We start from the raw sequence: 18,098 nt of genomic DNA, 5'->3' as shown, positions 1-18,098 counted from the left end.
AGGAGAGAAGGAAGGGGTAAGTTGCTAGCCCCTCATTCCCAACTTCTAACCATTTCTATTATATTACCAACAAAGCCCAGCAGCAGAGATAGAGAAATTTCATTTAAAATCACTGTAGACAATATAAATTACTTGGGAGTCTATTATCCAAGACAAACCAAAGAACTATATGAACACAATTACAAAACAGTTCACACAAATAAAGTAAGACCTAAATAACTGGAGAAATATTAATTTCTTGTGGGTAGGCCAAGCCAATATAATAAAAATGACAATTCTACATAAGTTAGTATACTTATTCAGTGCCATACTAATCAAACTACCAAAAATTATTTTATAGAGCTAGAAAAAATAACAAGATTCATCTGGAAGAACAAAAAGTCAAGAATATCAAGGACATCCATGAAAAAACATGTGAAGAAAAGTGACCTAGCAGTGTTGTTTTCAGTCATTTCAGTGATGTCCAAAGACTCATGTGGGACTTTCTTGTGTGAGAAAATAATGGGGTTCTATGATACCCAGAAAGCCTGACCAGACCTTTCTTTAGGCCAGCCCAGAGTCAGGAGAATTTCAAAAGAAATGTAGTTGGATTCTGGACTGTGAATACAGACAACAGAAGTTACCTCAGTAAAAACCACACCTACCTGAAGGCTTTTTCCCCTCATAAGGCTCTATACTCTGACATCAGCACGTACTGCTCATGGACCACCCTCAAGTCCAGTAAACAAATAGATTTAAATGATGCTAGCCAATTAGCTTTGAGCAGTGTGGAAGGGCCGCCTCTCCTCTGACCCACAGGAAGCTTCTACTCACACATGCTCTCAAGCACTCTCTTGGCCTGAGACTCAGAGGAGGCAGCCACACCTTGCTCTCTCTTATCCTAGGTATGTAGGGCTTCTGAACTTTCAGAGCCACATGTTCTCTCTTTACTAATATTTAATATGCTCTAATAAATGCTTAATGCCCCAAACTGGTGCTATAGCCTCTAATTTATAAGTAGCAATAAATTAGAAATACCAGCTAAATCCCCTAAAATTTGAGACATAGATAGGCACCCCATATAATTTTAAATGCCACACTTGGCAAAAATACAAGAGTGGTTTGTCATTTCCTTCTCCAGCTATTTTATGGATGAGGAAACTGAGGCAAATAGGGTTAAATGACTTACCCAAGTTCACATAGCTAGTAAGTGTGTAAGGCCAGATTTGAACTCAGAAATACTATCTCCAGACCCAGCACTCTTTCCATTGAGCCACCTACCTGCCTAGTGCAGCAGTACAAAGTGGCAATCATAAAAACAATCTGGTACTGGCTAAAAAATACAGTGGTAGATCAGTGGAATATGTTAGGTACACAATACACAGTAGCAAATGATCATAGTAATCTAGTGTTTGATAAATGCAAACATCCAAGGTTTGGGAGAAAGAACTCACTATTTGACAAAAATTGATGGGAAAACTGGAAAGCAGTTTGGCAGAAGCTAGGTACAGACCAACATCTCATACCATACACTGAGATAAGATCAAAATGGGTGCATGGTTGGGACATAAATGGTGATACCATAAGCAAATTAAGGGAGCACATAATAATTTACCCGCCAGATCTATGGATGAGGGAATCCAAACAAGAGATAAAGAGCATTACAATATGAAAAATGGATAATTTTGATTATATTAAATTAGAAAGTTTTTGTACATACAAAACCAATGCAGCCAAGATTAGAAGGAAAACAGAAAACTGGGGGGGGGGGAATTTTATAGCAAGTGTCTCTGAAAAACTTCATTTTTCAAATATATAGAGAACAGAGTCAAATTTATAAGAATGACTCATTCCCTAAATGATAGATGGTCAAAGAATATGAACAGTTTTCAGAAGAAAAAATCAAAGTTATCTAAATCAACTGATTAGAGAAATGCAAATTAAAACATCTCTAAGGTACCACCTATCAGGTTGGCTGATATAACAGAAAAGGAAAATGACAGATGTTGGAGGGGATGTGGAAAAATTGGGACACTAATGCACTGTTGGTAGAGTTGTGAACTGGTCCAACCATTCTGGAGAGCAATTTGGAACTATGCACAAAGGGCTATAAATCTGTGCATACTCTTTGACCTAGCAATACCACTACTAGATCTGTTTCCCCAAGAGACTTTTTTGGGGGGGCAGGACAATGAGGATTAAGTGAGTTGCCCAGGGTCACACAGCTAGTAAGTGTCAAGTGTCTGAGGCTGGATTTGAACTAAGGTCCTCCTGAATCCACTGCACCACCTAGCTGCCCCCTGATTTAAAAAAAAGAAAAGGAAAAGCACCTATATGTACAAAAATATTTTAGCAGCTTTTTGTGGTCGCAAAGAATTAGAAATTGAAGAGATGCTCATCATGTGGGGAATGGCTAAATAAGTAGTGGTATATGATTATGATGAATACTCTAAGAAATGACAAACAGGATGCTTTCAGAAAAACCTGGGCTTAGATGAACTGATGCTATCTAGAGGAAGTCTTTTTCTTTTCTTTTCTTTCCTTTTCTTTTTTTGGTGGGGCAATGAGGGTTAAGTGACTTGCCCAGGGTCACACAGCCAGTAAGTGTCGAGTGTCTGAGGCTGGATTTGAACTCAAGTCCTCCTGAATCCAGGGCCAGTGCTTTATCCACTGTGCCACCTAGCTGCCCCCTAGAAGAAGTCCTTAGTAAATATTTGTGTTATTTAAGAGACCTAGGTTAAGACCTATTTAAAACCTATTTAAGAGACACAAACTGATGCAAAGTAAAGTAAGAAGAACCAGGAGAACATTGTAAATAGTATCAGCAATATTATACAATAATCAACCGTGAATGACTTAGTTATTCTCAGCAATACAATGACCCAAAACAATTCTAAAAGATTCATGATAAAAATGCTATCTACCTCCAGAGAAAGAACTGATGGAGTTGAAAAAATCAAATGCAGATCAAAGCATACTTTTTTCACTTTATTTTTATTTCTTCTTTGTTTTTTTTTGGGGGGGTCTATGTTTTCTTTCACAACATGACTAACATGGAAATATGTTTTTCATGACTATACATGTATAATCTATATCAAATTGCTTGCCTTCTCAAGGAGGAGGTAGGGGAGGGAAGGAAAGAATTTGGAACTCAAAAATTTTTTAAAGATTATTAAAAATTGTTTTTATTTATTGGAAAAAAGAGAATATAAAAATTTTCACCAAAACAACCCAACAACAAACCAAACCATAAATCCTTATTACCATGCCATAATAGTTATTTTCATCTGCTGTGGTATGGGAAATATAAATGAGTACAACATAAGCTCACCATGGAAATGTTTGTGAGGCGAATTTGATCCATGGGGGTTCGGTGATGACTGGCCTCTGCTCGGAATTCATCCAGCTGACACTCTAGTTTCTCTCTACGCAGTCGTTCACCTTCCAGTTGGACTTGCAACTCTTTGATCATCCTGTCCAAAATAAAAACAAAAAATTTTATTTCTACAGTCAAGACACAACTGTACTTGTGTGAGAAAGACAGGGACCTTTTGAGGAAGCAGCATGTAAGGCAGGGCAAAGGTTGCCAACTTCTCTCCCCCGGTACTGTTAACATTCTCTTTAAGGCAAATTTCATCTTTTTTGTATCATACACCCCCTTGGCAGAGGGTATGAATTCAAATCCTCATTACCATCTGGAAAGATCACTTATAATGTCCCTGGGCTTCAGTCCCCTCAGCTGTAAAATGAAAGGATTGGACTAAGTAGCTTCTGAGGCGAAACACGGAAACGAATGGGAGGTATGTCATAGTCCAGGTGGCAGGTGATAAGGGCCTGAACTAGGATAATGGTCAACTTAGTAGAGAAAAGAGAACAGACATGAGAAATAGCTTGAAGGCAAAATCAACAAGTTTGGCAATTTACTGAATAGTAAGATGAGGGAGAGTGATGAGTAAAATGACTCTGAAATTGTTAACCTGAGTGACTAGATGGATGGATGGTTGGAGCCCCTTACAAAAATAAGGAGGTTTTAAAGATGGGTAATTTTTAGGTAAAGTTAATGAGTTCTGTTTTGGAAATGCTGAGTCTGGGATACCTCTATGAATCCAAGTTAGACATGTCCAACAGGTGACTGGATCTCAGAAAAGAGACAAAATCTTGAATTGGATTGAGTCCAGTACTTCAGCCTGTCAAGCTCTTTTTGGATCCTGTCTTTATGGCTGAGTGTGTTAGCTATCACTCAGGGGTACAATGGGAGACTGTTACTGTTCTTTTGTCAGAATGCCATATCTCTGGGGCTAATAAGCACATTGCCAGCTTCACCATATTTGACTGATTTTTTTAAAAAGTATTCTTATAACTGTCTAAATCTTTTTTTCTTGCCCTACCTCACAAAGGGAAGTCAGTCCCCCATACTCCACTGTTGTTGGAATAAGGTGTACTTCTCCTTGTCCTAGGTTGCCACTACCTTACTCACAAGGTTCTTGTTTGGCCATTAGCTGTGAGCATCATCAAGGCAATATGACCTACCACTTTTTTTCTCACAACACACCTCCTTTTTAATCTATGTTCTCAACCACTACTTCAATCAAATAATCCATCCATCAACAAGAATTTATTAAGGACATGCTATGTCCAAGGAACTATTCTAGGCAGTAGGGATACAATCCTTCCCCCCCACACACAAAACAAAAAGGATGAAAGGATGAAGTCAGGAGTGACATTGAAATTTCAAATCTGGGTGAACAGGAAAATCACAATACCCTCAAGAATAATAGAGAACTTGGGAAGAGGGGGGGATGGGGAGGGCAAAATGATTAATTCTATTTTTAATATACTGAGTTTGTGGTGTATATGGGATGTCAAGTCTGAAAGCTCTAAATGGTGACATGAGACTGGAGTTCAGAAAAGAGTTTGGGAAGAACCTGTAGTTATATGAGTCATCTGCATGGAGATGATAATTAAACTCGTGATATCTGTGAAGTCACCAAAGAAGAAAGTCCAAGACAGAACCTTGGAGAAGGCCTCCAGTCAGGAATTGAGACACAGATGAGGACTCAGCAAAGTAGCCAGAGAAGGTGAAGTTAGACAGGAAGGAAGAGAACAGGGTCATGAAATCCTGGAGAGGACACAGTATGGGAGGAGACAATAGTCAGCATCATCTAGGGAAGAAGAAAAGGTGGAGAAGGATGTGAACAAAAGAAAATAGAACCTCACATTGGGCCATGTTGATGTGTGACTGAAACTATTCTCTCCAAGACTGTCAACTCACTGATAACCTCATTGGCTTTTTTTTTAGGCTTCCTTCTGCCTGACCTCTCTTCAGCTCCTGATGCTGCCATGCACCTTGTGCTCCTGGGCATGCCTTCCTCCCTCTAGCTTCTCTTCTGACCTACCTCCCTTCCAGTCTTCTCCTGGCTTCCCTCAAAACTCATCATCTGCAGGAGGTTGTTCCCAATCTGTCTGCCTTCTCCTCTCCTACCCGTTCCCCCAATGCTTTCCCTCTGAAATTACCTTCCGTGGATAATTAAAATAATTTGTAAACTCAGTTTCTTGCTTGTTTATTCCTCCATCAGAATGTGTGCCTGTTCCTTGAGAACAGGAGCTGTGTGTTTTCCTTCCTTTGTATTCCCAGCACTCAGAACAGTCCCTGGCACATGGTAAGTACTTAATAAATGCTTGTTGACTGCTGACTATCACTGCATATTACTATCTTTCATGAACAGTTCAGTCCAGTCACACTGGCCTTCTTACTGGTCCCTACACATCTTCCACCTCTCTGAATTTTTTGCCTCATGCCTACAGTACACTCTCACCTTACCTCGGTCCCCTTCAAAGCTCAGCTCAAATAACTCAGGCAGCTAGGGGACACAGTGGATAGAACACTATCTCAGTTTCCTTAAACTGTAAAATGGCGTAGGTAATGCCAGTGGAGATAGGTAGGTAGTACCTACCTCCCAGGGTTATTGTAAGGATAAAATGAGATATTTGAAAAGCACTTAGCACAGTATCTGACATATATGGCAGTAGATGCTTTACTTCCTCAAAAAACACTTCCTACATGAGGCCCACTCTGATTGTGACATCTCTTGATGCCTCCCACAAAATATTACTTGGTATTTTTTTCTGTCCTATCTATAGCACAAGTCTGACCATGAAATTTCCTTGATCAATTAAGTACAGGGGGGCCTCACTGCTCTCAGTGCCACAGGCAGGTTTCTAAAAACATAAGTTTCAGAGCAGGTCTGCACATGTTCATTAAACCAATGAAATCCTTCTTAGTCTCCATTACTGGTTGTCCATATCCCAGCCACTAAGCCCTGGTGCTTATGCAATCCTCTTTCAAGAGTTCTCTTCTTCACTTCTACACACTTTCTCTCTAGACACGTCCACTTAAATACTCCATGGGCATTCAAATTCAACATGTCAGGACCAGAACCTAATACCGTCTTCCTTAAACACATCTCTCCTCCACACTTCCTTTATTTCAATTGAGGGCATCACACCCTTCTGGTCACACCGGTTTGTAACTTTTGATTCACCTGTGAATGACTACACCCATCCTCCTCACTCCCTACATATCTAAGCAGTTACCAAGGTTTATCACATCCACCTACATGCGATCTCACATCTAATTCTTTTTAATCCCACTGCCACATTCATCAACTCTTATCTAGACTATCTCTATCTTACTAATTGATTCCCTTGACTCTAGTTTCCCCACTCTCTAATCCACTTTGCCATCAAAATAATCTTCCTCAGGCACAGGTTTGGTCATATAAGCAAGTATAGCACACACCAGCCTCCCTGAAGCAGCAGGGCACCCTGAGGAAGAGAGAGAAGGCAGCATGTGTCAAGCAAGTCAAACCACCACATCCCCTCAGGCCCTAGTAGAGACAATGTAGGACCCTGAATCCAAATCCTTGAGAATTAGCAGTCCAGTCCCCTCAGCCATCATTCAGGGAAGGAGCCCCCATGGAGATGCAGCCTGGCCCTTGCTCTTGCAGGTACTCCAGCTGTTGTTACTAAAGACAAAGAAAGGAAGTTCTTGCTACCCAAATTCCCTGGCACTGTCAAATGATTCCATATCAGAAACTGATATTTCTATCCACAGAAATTATATAAAAGAATAAGCATTAATATCTGCTTTGTCACTGCACCCTACAGGGCTTTTCCACCCCCTTTAAATATGAAACCTTCCAAATGTGTTGTCTCCCCAATTAGAACATAAGCTCTTTGAGAAGAGAGATTATCTTACTTTTCTATTTGTATCTCCAGTGCTTTGCACATATATATTTGCACCTAATAAAATGCCTCATTCATTTATTCATCCATGCATTCATTCATTTCACTCCCTTACTCAAAAAATCTTCACTTTCTTCTCCATTTCTTCTAGGATAAAATACAAACTCCTCTGCCTAGCTTTTTTTTTTTTTTGGTTGGGGCAATGAGGGTTAAGTGACTTGCTCAGAGTCACACAGCTAGTAAGTGTCAAGTGTCTGAGGCCGGATTTGAACTCAGGTCCTCCTGAATCCAGGGCTGGTGCTTTATCCACTGCTCCACCTAGCTGCCCCCTGTTTTCTTTATTTTATTTTTTTTCTGCCTAGCTTTTAAAGCCCTCTGATTTTCCAGAATTATTACACTCTGCTTCTATTCACACTCCTCACATTCCAACCAAATTGAGTCTTCTCCAAACTCCATATTCCATCTCCCACTTCTGTTCCTATGAATAGGTTGAAACCTATGTCTAGAATTCAATCTCTTCTTACCTAGAGACCTTTAAAAATCTCTAGATACCTTAGGTATCACTTCCCTCTCAAAGCCTTTCTTAATCCCTCCAGATTTTTAGTGTTCTTTTCCTCTTCAAATAGCCACCTATTTACTTTTCTATGTACCTGTTTCCCCTTCTTCCACACTTCCAAAAATGTAAGCTGCTTGAAGGCAGGGATGGTTTCACTTTTGTATTTGTATCCCTGGTGCCATAGTGGACACTTAATAGTTGCTGAAATATTAGAATCAGAATCAGGAGTTGCATTTAGACCTTCAAATACTTGTTTTTGTACAACTGAATGTAAGGTCATGAATCTTGCCCCTAATGACTGAATGTTTGTCATTACTGTAAGGAAAAAATGCGAACAATAAATTCAAGAGAGAACCCAAAGCTTTTCAAAAGCACTCGTTATTGATATAAAACAAAGCAGCCTTTAAAAAAAAAAAAAGATTGACACTCTTCATGGCCAAAAAATAACTCCTTAAGGGCAGCTAGGTGGCAAAGTGGATAGAGCACCAGCCCTGGAGTCAGGAGGACCTGAGTTCAAATCTGGCCTCAGACACTTAACACTTACTAGCTGTGTGACCCTGAGCAAGTCACTTAACCCCAACTGCCTCACCAAATATAAAAAATAAAATAAAATAAAAACAAAAAAAATGACTCCCGGAAAATTATTTGCATCATATTCTAAATCACTAATGATTCAGAGAAATTAAAATTAAAACAACTCTGAGGTACCACCTCACACCTATCAGATTGGTTAATATGACAAAAAAAAGAAAATTACTGATATTGGAGAGGATGTAAGAAAACTGGGACATTAATATACTATGGGTGAAGTTATGAACTGCTCCAAGCATTCTGGAGAGCAATATGGAACTATGTCCAAAGGACTATAAAACTATACATATCCTCTGATTCAGCAATATCAATGCTAGGTCTATATTCCAAAGACATCCAAAAATAGGAAAAAGGACCTATTTGTACAAAAATATTTACAGCAGCTCTTTCTGATGTGTCTAAGAATTGGAAATCAAATGGATGCCAATTAATTGGGGAATGGCTAAACAAGCTGTGGTATATAATTCTAATGGAATATTATTGTGCTATAAGAAATGACAAACAGAATGAGATCAGAAAAACCTGGAAAGACTTAAATTAATTGATACAAAGTGAAGTAAACAGAACCAGGAGACCATTGTACACAGTAACAGCAATACTGTTCAATGAAGAACTGTGAATTACTTTGCTATTCTCAGGCATACAATGATCCAAGACAATCCCAAAAAGACTAATGATGAAGCATGCTATCCTCCAGAGAAAGAAGTGATATTGATTGAACACAGACCGAAGCACGCTATTTTTTACTTTCTTTCATTCTCTTTCTTTTATTTGAATCTTCCTGTACGAAGTTACTAATATGGAAATGTTTTACATGATTGCACTTGTATAACCTATATCTGATTGCTTACTGTTGTGGGGGGGAGGCAAGGATAGAATTTGGAAATCAAAACTTTAAAAAAAATGTTTAAAAATTTTAAATATGTAATTGGGGATATATTTTTTTTTAAAGAAAATCTTTTGTATCAGCATCACTATCACTTTTTCAGTAACATTATAGTCAAAGGCAGGATAGCACAACATTGTTCTTAGAATCAAAATCATAGTTCCATCACTGGGTAGCTTCACTTATTATTCCTATAGGAAATGGAGATAATACTTGTATGATACCTCATAGCGTTGTTGTGAAGAAAGTATATTGTAAACCTTAAAGTGATATATAAATGTAGGATATTAATATTATTCCATTAAGGTGTATCAAAAACTTAATGAATCTAAAAATAAAGGTTTGATTTATGCTTTTTAAAAAATCAAGGGGCAGCTAGGTGGTGCAGTGGATAAAGCACAGGCCCTGGATTCAGGAGGACCCAAGTTCAAATCCAGTCTCAGACACTTGCCACTTACTAGCTGTGTGACCCTGGGCAAGGCACTTAACCCCAATTGCCCCACAAAAAAAAAAAAAAATCAAGGGAAACTGAAATCTATGTACATCACCTAGGAAAGTACTGCTCCCATGTGAAATACAAAGCTTCCTGTTTGGTATTGGGTGGGGGGGAGGTTCATATTGGAAATACTGGTTTTTATCAACAACTATACTGTACATTTTCTAAATAGAAAGAGACTTCTCTAAAACCCATATTCTTGAACTAGGGTCAGAGCTTATAAGCAGGCAGAAAAAGTCCCTCCAAGAAGTGACCTCTAAATAGTCTGCAAGACCCTGCAGCCCTGCTTTCCACCTCCAAATATTTCTTCTACTAGCTTCTTAGGATCTGAATCTTCACAATTAATGAAGTAGCCTACACCTTTGTCTTTAGACCTTGTCTTGTTTTAAAATGCAAATACTCCTTATAATGAACAAGTTAATCCTTATCAGTAATTTCAGTTTTTTTATGAGTAAGTTTGTCAGCTCCCTTTTTGAAAACTTATTTGACATCAGAAAGAACTGGAAGGATATTAGAAGACTAGGGAAGAGATGGGTAACACTAAGGGGTGAAAAGATTTAGAAAAAACAAAGTGGGGTAGGGAGCTTGGTTTACCAACGTTTGTTGTATTAAAAGAGACCACATTCTCCCACAGGAGACTGGAAGTTGCTAAGCATGGTAACGCCTTTCTCTTGCTACTCTTGCAAGCTAATTCCTCTCATGCTCTAGCAGCAACTATCACAATCATGATATTAGAACTTCCAGGATAGAAAAGGTCACCTACCTGAACAAGGCATGAAACTCCCTTGTGAGAAAATAATTATTAATAATGGATTTCTTGGGGGGACCCAGTTATAGCCTTCCAAACCCCCTACCACCACCACTACCTCCCTCCCCCCCCTCCACTTTGGAAGGTTCAGTCCGGGAAACTTTAGCTAAATTCAGGGCCTAATTCTGTTCAGGGTGAGTCCAAGGTCAGTGAACTGAGGGGATTAAGCCACACCTATCTGAATTCTTCTTTGCCCTTCATGAGGTCTCCCATTAGACCCTGATATCAACATGGTACACCTCATTTTAATATGAACCACCCTCAAATAACATCAACCAATGGAACTGAATGATGCTAATCAATTAGCTTTGATTAGTGTGTAAGAGCCACCACCATCAAAAGAGGAAAAAGTCTCAGACCAGGAGGCCAGCACCATTCTTGGCTTGCACTCTAGGTTCGGAATACTGTTCTGTTGGTGAGTGAACTCTTAGGCCAGTATAGGTAATGTAGAGACAAAATGTTGATGGCGGGGGAGGGTGTTCTGCTTATGTTAAATGCCGTATGGTCAATTCTTTACTAGTATTTAATATACTTTAATAATAAATGCTTACTGCCTAAACGGGTGCCATGGCCATTAATTTATAAGTAGCAATATTTTAGAAAACCCAGCCTAGCCCCCAATAATTAAGCTAAAAGCACTAGTCCACCCAATAGTTTAAGTAAAACACCCTTACATCATAAATTATTGGGGGAGGAAGGATAAGCAGTGAGCCACAAGGCAAATAACCAGATAAGGGCAGAACAATGAGAAATGTGGACCATGCTGATAGGGATGTGGAAAGGTAAAGATAAACCAGTGCTAGCATCATCCCTGTACCCTTCTTGGTGAGGGAGAGGGGGAGGAGATTGGGATAGATCTCTGGTTATAAGGTAGGCACCATCATCAGGATGCAAGGGTTCTTTACATCCTCATCACCTAAATAGTAAGGCCCTCCTATATTATAATTTAGTTAGATGAGTTCTTGAAGAATATCAGGTTCTAATCCTTTATCAGAAGTGTGAGGAAATTGAAAAGATAAAAATCTAATGCCATTTTAGTAAGTACAGGGAAAAATTGCTGGTCAACAAGTCCTCAGCTAGTATTTGGGGAAAGTATCCAAAAACTTTTCAAATGATTCATCCCTGGGGAACTTACCTTTCAGACTCTTGATCTTCTTTCTTCTGTTTTATGTCTCCTTCTGATATCCCTCCCAGCTGTTTGTAGTTACTTTCAGCAATTTCTAGAAGATGCCTCAATTCTACAACCTTCTCATAAGCTCTTACTGCAAAACAAATGTGATGTTGTATTCGTGATTAGGTGAGGTCTACATGCTCTTCCTTAGGATGCTATTTCCCCTGCTTTGCACCTCTCCTTTATAACAAATGGGGATCTGTGCACAGCAGAGGGACTAAATGCAGCCAGAAGGTTAAGGCCAAGTGGTAATGAGAATTTTTAGATCCGGAATTCTGAGGGGTTGGGTGATTAGTTATTGTGTTAGTATCATTAACATATACTATGAATTTAAGTGTTCTTGGTGTAGTGAAAGAGAAAGCAGAAAAGGCTATCTGGTGTTATGACAAACAAAAATCCATGCACATTACAAAAATCCATGCACATTATCACCTTCTTTGTGCTTCTCAGTGCCCAGTCAGAAAAGAACTGCTCTCTCAAATAGCATTATGCTTTTCACATCTCCAATGCTCATATATATCAGGGTACTACCATAATCTATGTATGTACCTACTCCAGATGTTCCATTCTGATCTCTCAACATGGCATGGAGGTGTTCCTGGGTTTTCAAAAGCTATACCAATATGCCATAAGCTCTGATAGGTTCTAGCATGCTAAGTGCATAGCAGCAAAGTTTGCCATTAAGCTATATTTTTTTTCATCATGGTAACCCATGAAACAGATACAAAATGACCTTCAGTCCCATGTGGCCACCCTTCCATTTCCACCAACAGCGGCAAAAAGATGTGAAAAAAGTGCTAACAATCAGTTTTTAGATCATCTGTAAACATTAAATGCTGGTCCTCTAAATGTGAGCTCTGTGTCCAACAGCAAACTGATGATATACTGTTGGAGGATCTATGTCACATATATTACTATCCTGACATCCTCACTATCTATAAGTCAAGCCAGAAAACAAGGGCCTTGCGACTAAGTGGAAGGATGTCTTATTTGTCACCTTGGAGAAGTAAATTAAAGGTCTTGCAGAATGTTAGTTAAAGTTAATTAAAGTGCTTAAAGACACCAAGATACATGATTTTATGGAATATTTAGTCACCCTGCCTCTCTGTGCTCATGATGAGAATAAGAAAAAATAAAAATAACTGAATCCCATGCATCAACATCTATTGACAAAATTCTCCAAAGCAAGTCTACACATAGACATATATGCAATAACTGCATAGGGGAGCATCTGGAAGAGAAGATAAGTAATAACTTCAATGCAAAAGTGAGTCCAGGAAAGGACATTGAAAAATCAGCTTGTAAGAAGTCAACCATCAACTAATTAGAACAAATTTCAAAATTAACACCAAATTAAAAGAAAGGATAAAGATGTGAAGGTACTGTACGTAATTAAAACAGCTTTGGTCTCACCTATTTAAATAAGATTTTGACTCTGAAATAGGAGAAATGTATGAAGTAAGGATTTTAACCATTTTTCAAAGTTTTAAATTGTGTAAAAGATATCAAAACAAAGAAGCCAGAAAAACCTAAGAAATTCCTCAGCCCACAGATAATGATCTTTTTGCGAAGCAGAGAGATACTGCTGTTAGGGACAACAAACTCACTGGTAAAATACTAAGCAGATAACCTCAGAAAATAGTGGAAAACAAGGAAAAAGAAAACAAGCCTACATAAGGTTTGAATGAAATCAAACTAAATCAGATCATTCCGAGGACATTTATAAATGAAACTGGGAAGAAGAAAACATGGAATTTGGAATAGATGTGTCAGTGTTTCAAAAGAAATCTAGTCTAATCATCAATGACAAATCTATTTTGGAGGTACTCAAGGCTCAATTTTCAAGATATCTCAATGGTGGAAGAGAAGAGAAAAATTTTTTAAAGGACATTATTATTATTACCACAAAAAAAGGTGATCAAGAAGCCAAAACTAGCCTATGGGCCTCCTTTCTAACTTCCAAGAATACTTATGAAAGTGATCTTTGTAAAGGAGTATTCTTGATGAAAACATCAGAAGGGAACAGGTAGGCTTTCCTAGGCAACTTTCGATAGCAGACCACATCTTTACATTAATGTAACTGACTGAAAGATAAAAAGAAAATGAGATCTCTGTCTTCCTCTGTCTCTCTGTCTCTGTCTCTGTCTCTGTCTCTGTCTCTGTCTCTCTCTCTCTCTCTCTGTCTCTCTCTCATTTGCTCACCACAAAAAGCAACTGATTTTTTACAACAAAGTGGCAGCTTTATTATAGGCTCTTTATATTTCCTACAGCTAGACAGACAGATATAGAGATAGATATGCTCACCACTGTTTTGGAGGATGCCCTTGTACAGAGCCCAAATAGAAGAGGGAAAAATTTCTATGCAGACATCATCATAATTACATGTAGTTCCAATGTACTACAGAGCCTTCTAGACATCCAAAAGAGATTGGCATACTTAATCCACACAGGAAAAAAACAAACAGATGAAGTATGTGTATGGCCCAGACAATAACAGGCAGTTAGAAAAACAGAATGAGTCAGTCCATCAATACATATATCTTGGACACTTGTCCTTGTGCCACTGTAAGGGGCAGCCGCATCAACAAAAGCACAAATCCACAGAAGTGTCTGAAGCATCTTGCATGTCTTACCCTGCTCCTAGACTGTAAATCTACAATAGAAGGGATCGTGTCTTATCTAAAATTTTTTTATAAAAGTCTTTCCTACCACAGTACTCTGCAAACAGTAGGTATGCAATAAATGTTTATGGAAATAATACCCACATTGTTGTTGTTGTTGTTTGTTCTTTCTCAAAGAGGACCATGTCATTGGGGTGATGTTATGACTTGCAATGAATTAGCTTTAAATGAGGCAGGGCTGTGCAAAATAACCAACCTCACTCTCTGCTCCAGAGCCATCTGGGTCCAATGGCAGGATATACATCAGGATGATCAGAGATGGACCCAGATGTTTAATTAGAGTTAAGTGACTTGCCCAGGGTCACACAGCTTGTAAGTGTCTGAGGAGATATGAACTTAGGTCTTCCCAACTTCAGGGCCAGTGCTCTATCCACTGCACCACCTAGCTGCCCCAATACCCACATAATAGTAAGGGGGAAAATTGTTCTGAAAAAAGCCTTTAAAATATTATATAGCGGTGAGTTATTATTATTATTATTATTATTATTATTATTGACCTCCTTGCAACATTTATTCTCTCCTTCTTGGTGACACCGCTCTATTGTGATTCTCTCTCTATCTGACTGATTTATCCTTCTCAGTCACCTCTACAAAATCATCATCCAAGCCCCGTCCTTCTACGTGGATGTATTCCAGAGTTCTATCCTGGGATGCCTCCTAGGTAAACTAGACTACCATCATACTGAAGAATCCAAGGTTGATGCCTGTGGTAAAATATGAAAGTTTTTAACAGTCGGTTAGGATAACTGAAAGACGCCAGTTTTTCAAGGACCACCCTTTTGGGGAGGAGATGAACAGTCTGCCTGCTGCGCATGTCAGACTGCCTGCCGGGTACAGTCCGCCTGCTGCGCATGTCAGACTGCCTGCCAGGTACAGTGCGCCTGCTGCGCATGTCAGACTGCCTGCCGGGTTTTTTGGGACTTCCGGGGTGGAGAGAAGGAGAGGAGCCTTTTGCCTGCTTGGCGGGACTCCTGACGGCGCGGCACAGACTCTCTCTCCAAAGGTGGCCTTTTTTCGGTTTGGTGAGTTTTTATAAGGAATATAGACTAAGCTTAGACTTAAGACGATTTGTATTGTGTTTCTACTTTCCTATCCTTCTAATCAACATCACCTTGTGACTATCATAACTATAAATAAAAAGGTCTATCTAGAAAACCAAAAGCTGCTTCCATTTACTAGTTTGGGAGATAAATTAAGGGAAAGGTTAAGTAGGGGAGATTTATGATCTAATATCCAATTTTAAATCTCACATGCCTCAGAGAATCCCTGATTTCCTACAAAACCGCTCAAATGCTACTTCATACAAGAGGCCTGTGCTGCTCCTTGCAGTTACCACCTCTGCCACCCACACTCCCTCAGGCACCCCCCACAGACCCCACACACCTTTACTTTGTACCCCATCTGTGTCTGTTTTATATTTACTTGAGAGGCAGCCTGGGGTAGTACTGGAGTCAGCTAATGACAGCTCAAAGGCCAAATGTGTCCCTATAAGGTCTTAAAGGCTGCAGATATGCTTTGGAAGAGGGAGTGTTCTCACTGTGACCTCTCTATATCAAGAATCACATGCGGGTCCAGACCAAAAAACAGAACAAAACAAAAAACCCTATCACTACATTCTGTGGTTGCTGTGAACCTTAGGTATTATATAAATGTGGGCTGTCAGTATTATTATCACATAATATGCTCGTGCTAAAGAGGGACCATAGATGACACATCACCACCATAATTTATCAGTTGCCTTGAGCAAATAAACTGTGTGAAATAAAGTATTATCTCATCAATACCTATCGATCCCTTGGCTATCAATGTTCGCTGTGAATCTATGGGACTTCCCCAACTCTCATCAAGTACTCTGAACATTCCAGCCTAGCCTCTGGATTTGTTACCCTAAGAACTCTGGCTTGACCTGTTTACTTTGGCAAACTGTGATTTGGATGCTGCTTTCTTTCTCCAGGAGGGTTCTTTCACTGGAACCCAGTGAACTGACTTATTTTGCTGCCTTATCAGCCCCATTATTACCTCCACCACCATCACTCAAGGACAACAAACAATTTGACAGGTGTTTGCCTTAAGAATTAAAACTTGCCAGGACAGCTAGGTGGCGCAGTAGATAGAGCACCGGCCCTGGAGTCAGGAGTACCTGAGTTCAAATCTGGCCTCAGACACTTAACACTTAACTAGCTGTGTGACCCTGGGCAAGTCACTTAACCCCAATTGCCTCACTTAAAAAAAAAAAAAAGAATTAAAACTTGCCAGTCGAACAAAAAAGAAAATATTTCATGGAGATTGTAAAAATTGGTCTGGTGATAGTACTGAGGAAAAAAGTTCTCCTGATGGGTTTAGGGCAACAGATTTACAGCAACATAACCCAAACCCAAAGTTTGTAGGCAACTTTCTCTAACTATCCTGACAATTTTTAATACAAATATTCTTTCTGAAAAAAATATTGTCGGTATTATAAATAATAATTTTGAATACTCGTTTTTAAACAAGATTAATTTTGTTTTTTAGTTCATTACAAAAAATTAAAATATCTAACATGCTTTTGGGGGGGAGGGCGGGGCAATGAGAGTTAAGTAACTTGCTCAGGGTCACACAGCTAGTAAAGTGTCAAGTGTCTGAGGCTGGATTTGAACTCATGTCCTCCTGAATCCAAGGCTAGTGCTTTATCCACTGCACCATCTAGCTGCCCCAACATGCTTTTTTTTAAACAATGGAAAAGTCATGAAATGAATAAAAACAAAAATTAAAAATATACAAATAAAGAATGATTTGGAGATATCATTAAGTTTTTTATTTTGTGAATCAAATAGCAGAAGACTAAAATTACTTTAATCAGTAAAAAGGTTTTAAATTAAGAATTAATAAAGTATAATTTTTATAACTTCAAATACTACTTTACAATGGAACAAAAACAGGTATGTAGAAAGAGGTCCTTAAAATTTAGATAATTTTATCCCTAATGTGCCCCCACAACTCTCTCAAAATGAATTCTGGATTTGAAATGAGAGAATCAGGGTTCAAATTCTGGCCTTGTTACTTAGAACCTGTGTGATTCTGGGCAATCACTCCTCTCTCCAGGCCTTCATTTCCTCATTCTTAAAGGAGGGGGGTTGGGCCAGGTGTTGTCTAAAGTTTCTTACAGCTCTAAATCACTGTGACATGATCTTAAATGTGTGACATAGAGGACTCTCAAATATTTGAGAAAATAAACCAATGACATATCTTGTGAAATGTACTCTTCCCCACCGCCACCCCCATCTATCCAAATCCTTCCAGTCTCCTGGGTCTGGCTAAAATCTGGGTCTGGCACTGTCTCTGTGAAGCCCAACTGAAGCCACACAGACTCAAGTGATTTTTCCTTCCTCTCAACTTTTTGAACAATTCATTTGACAATTACTGTGCAACAACTCTTCCATTGTTATTCAAATATGGAACCATTAATTTAGGCTTTCTAAAGTCTTTTAGGAGAAAAGATTTGAGAGCATAATTCCTTCTCATATAATTTGTTGAATGAAAAGAAGGATGAATGAATGTTTATGTCTTTCCCCTCAAAAACTCCAAGCTTTTCAAATGATGGTCCCTCTGCCTTATTCATCTTTTTGTTACTCCTAGAACATCAAACACAGTACATTGTACCCAACTGGTACAAAATACTTTATTTGGTTGAACTGTGATTTTCCTT

General features: G+C 38.9%; 1 protein-coding gene across 1 annotated transcript in view; it reads right to left on the bottom strand.

Annotated features, from left to right (window-relative positions):
* Positions 1-18,098, bottom strand: part of ANKRD42 (ankyrin repeat domain 42) — a 100,620-nt gene that overhangs the window by 7,634 nt on the left and 74,888 nt on the right. Inside the window, exons 10-11 of the mRNA XM_043997131.1 lie at positions 11,697-11,823; positions 3,311-3,452 (exon numbers count right to left, since the gene is read on the bottom strand). Coding sequence (XP_043853066.1) covers positions 3,311-3,452; positions 11,697-11,823 — 269 coding nt within the window. The remainder of the gene's footprint in view (positions 1-3,310; positions 3,453-11,696; positions 11,824-18,098) is intronic.

This window comes from Dromiciops gliroides, chromosome 3, assembly GCF_019393635.1.
Source record: "Dromiciops gliroides isolate mDroGli1 chromosome 3, mDroGli1.pri, whole genome shotgun sequence".
NCBI classification, from domain to species: domain Eukaryota; kingdom Metazoa; phylum Chordata; class Mammalia; order Microbiotheria; family Microbiotheriidae; genus Dromiciops; species Dromiciops gliroides.
Note: the sequence above shows the minus strand (reverse complement) of the source record. Positions and strands in the feature narration are given on the sequence as shown.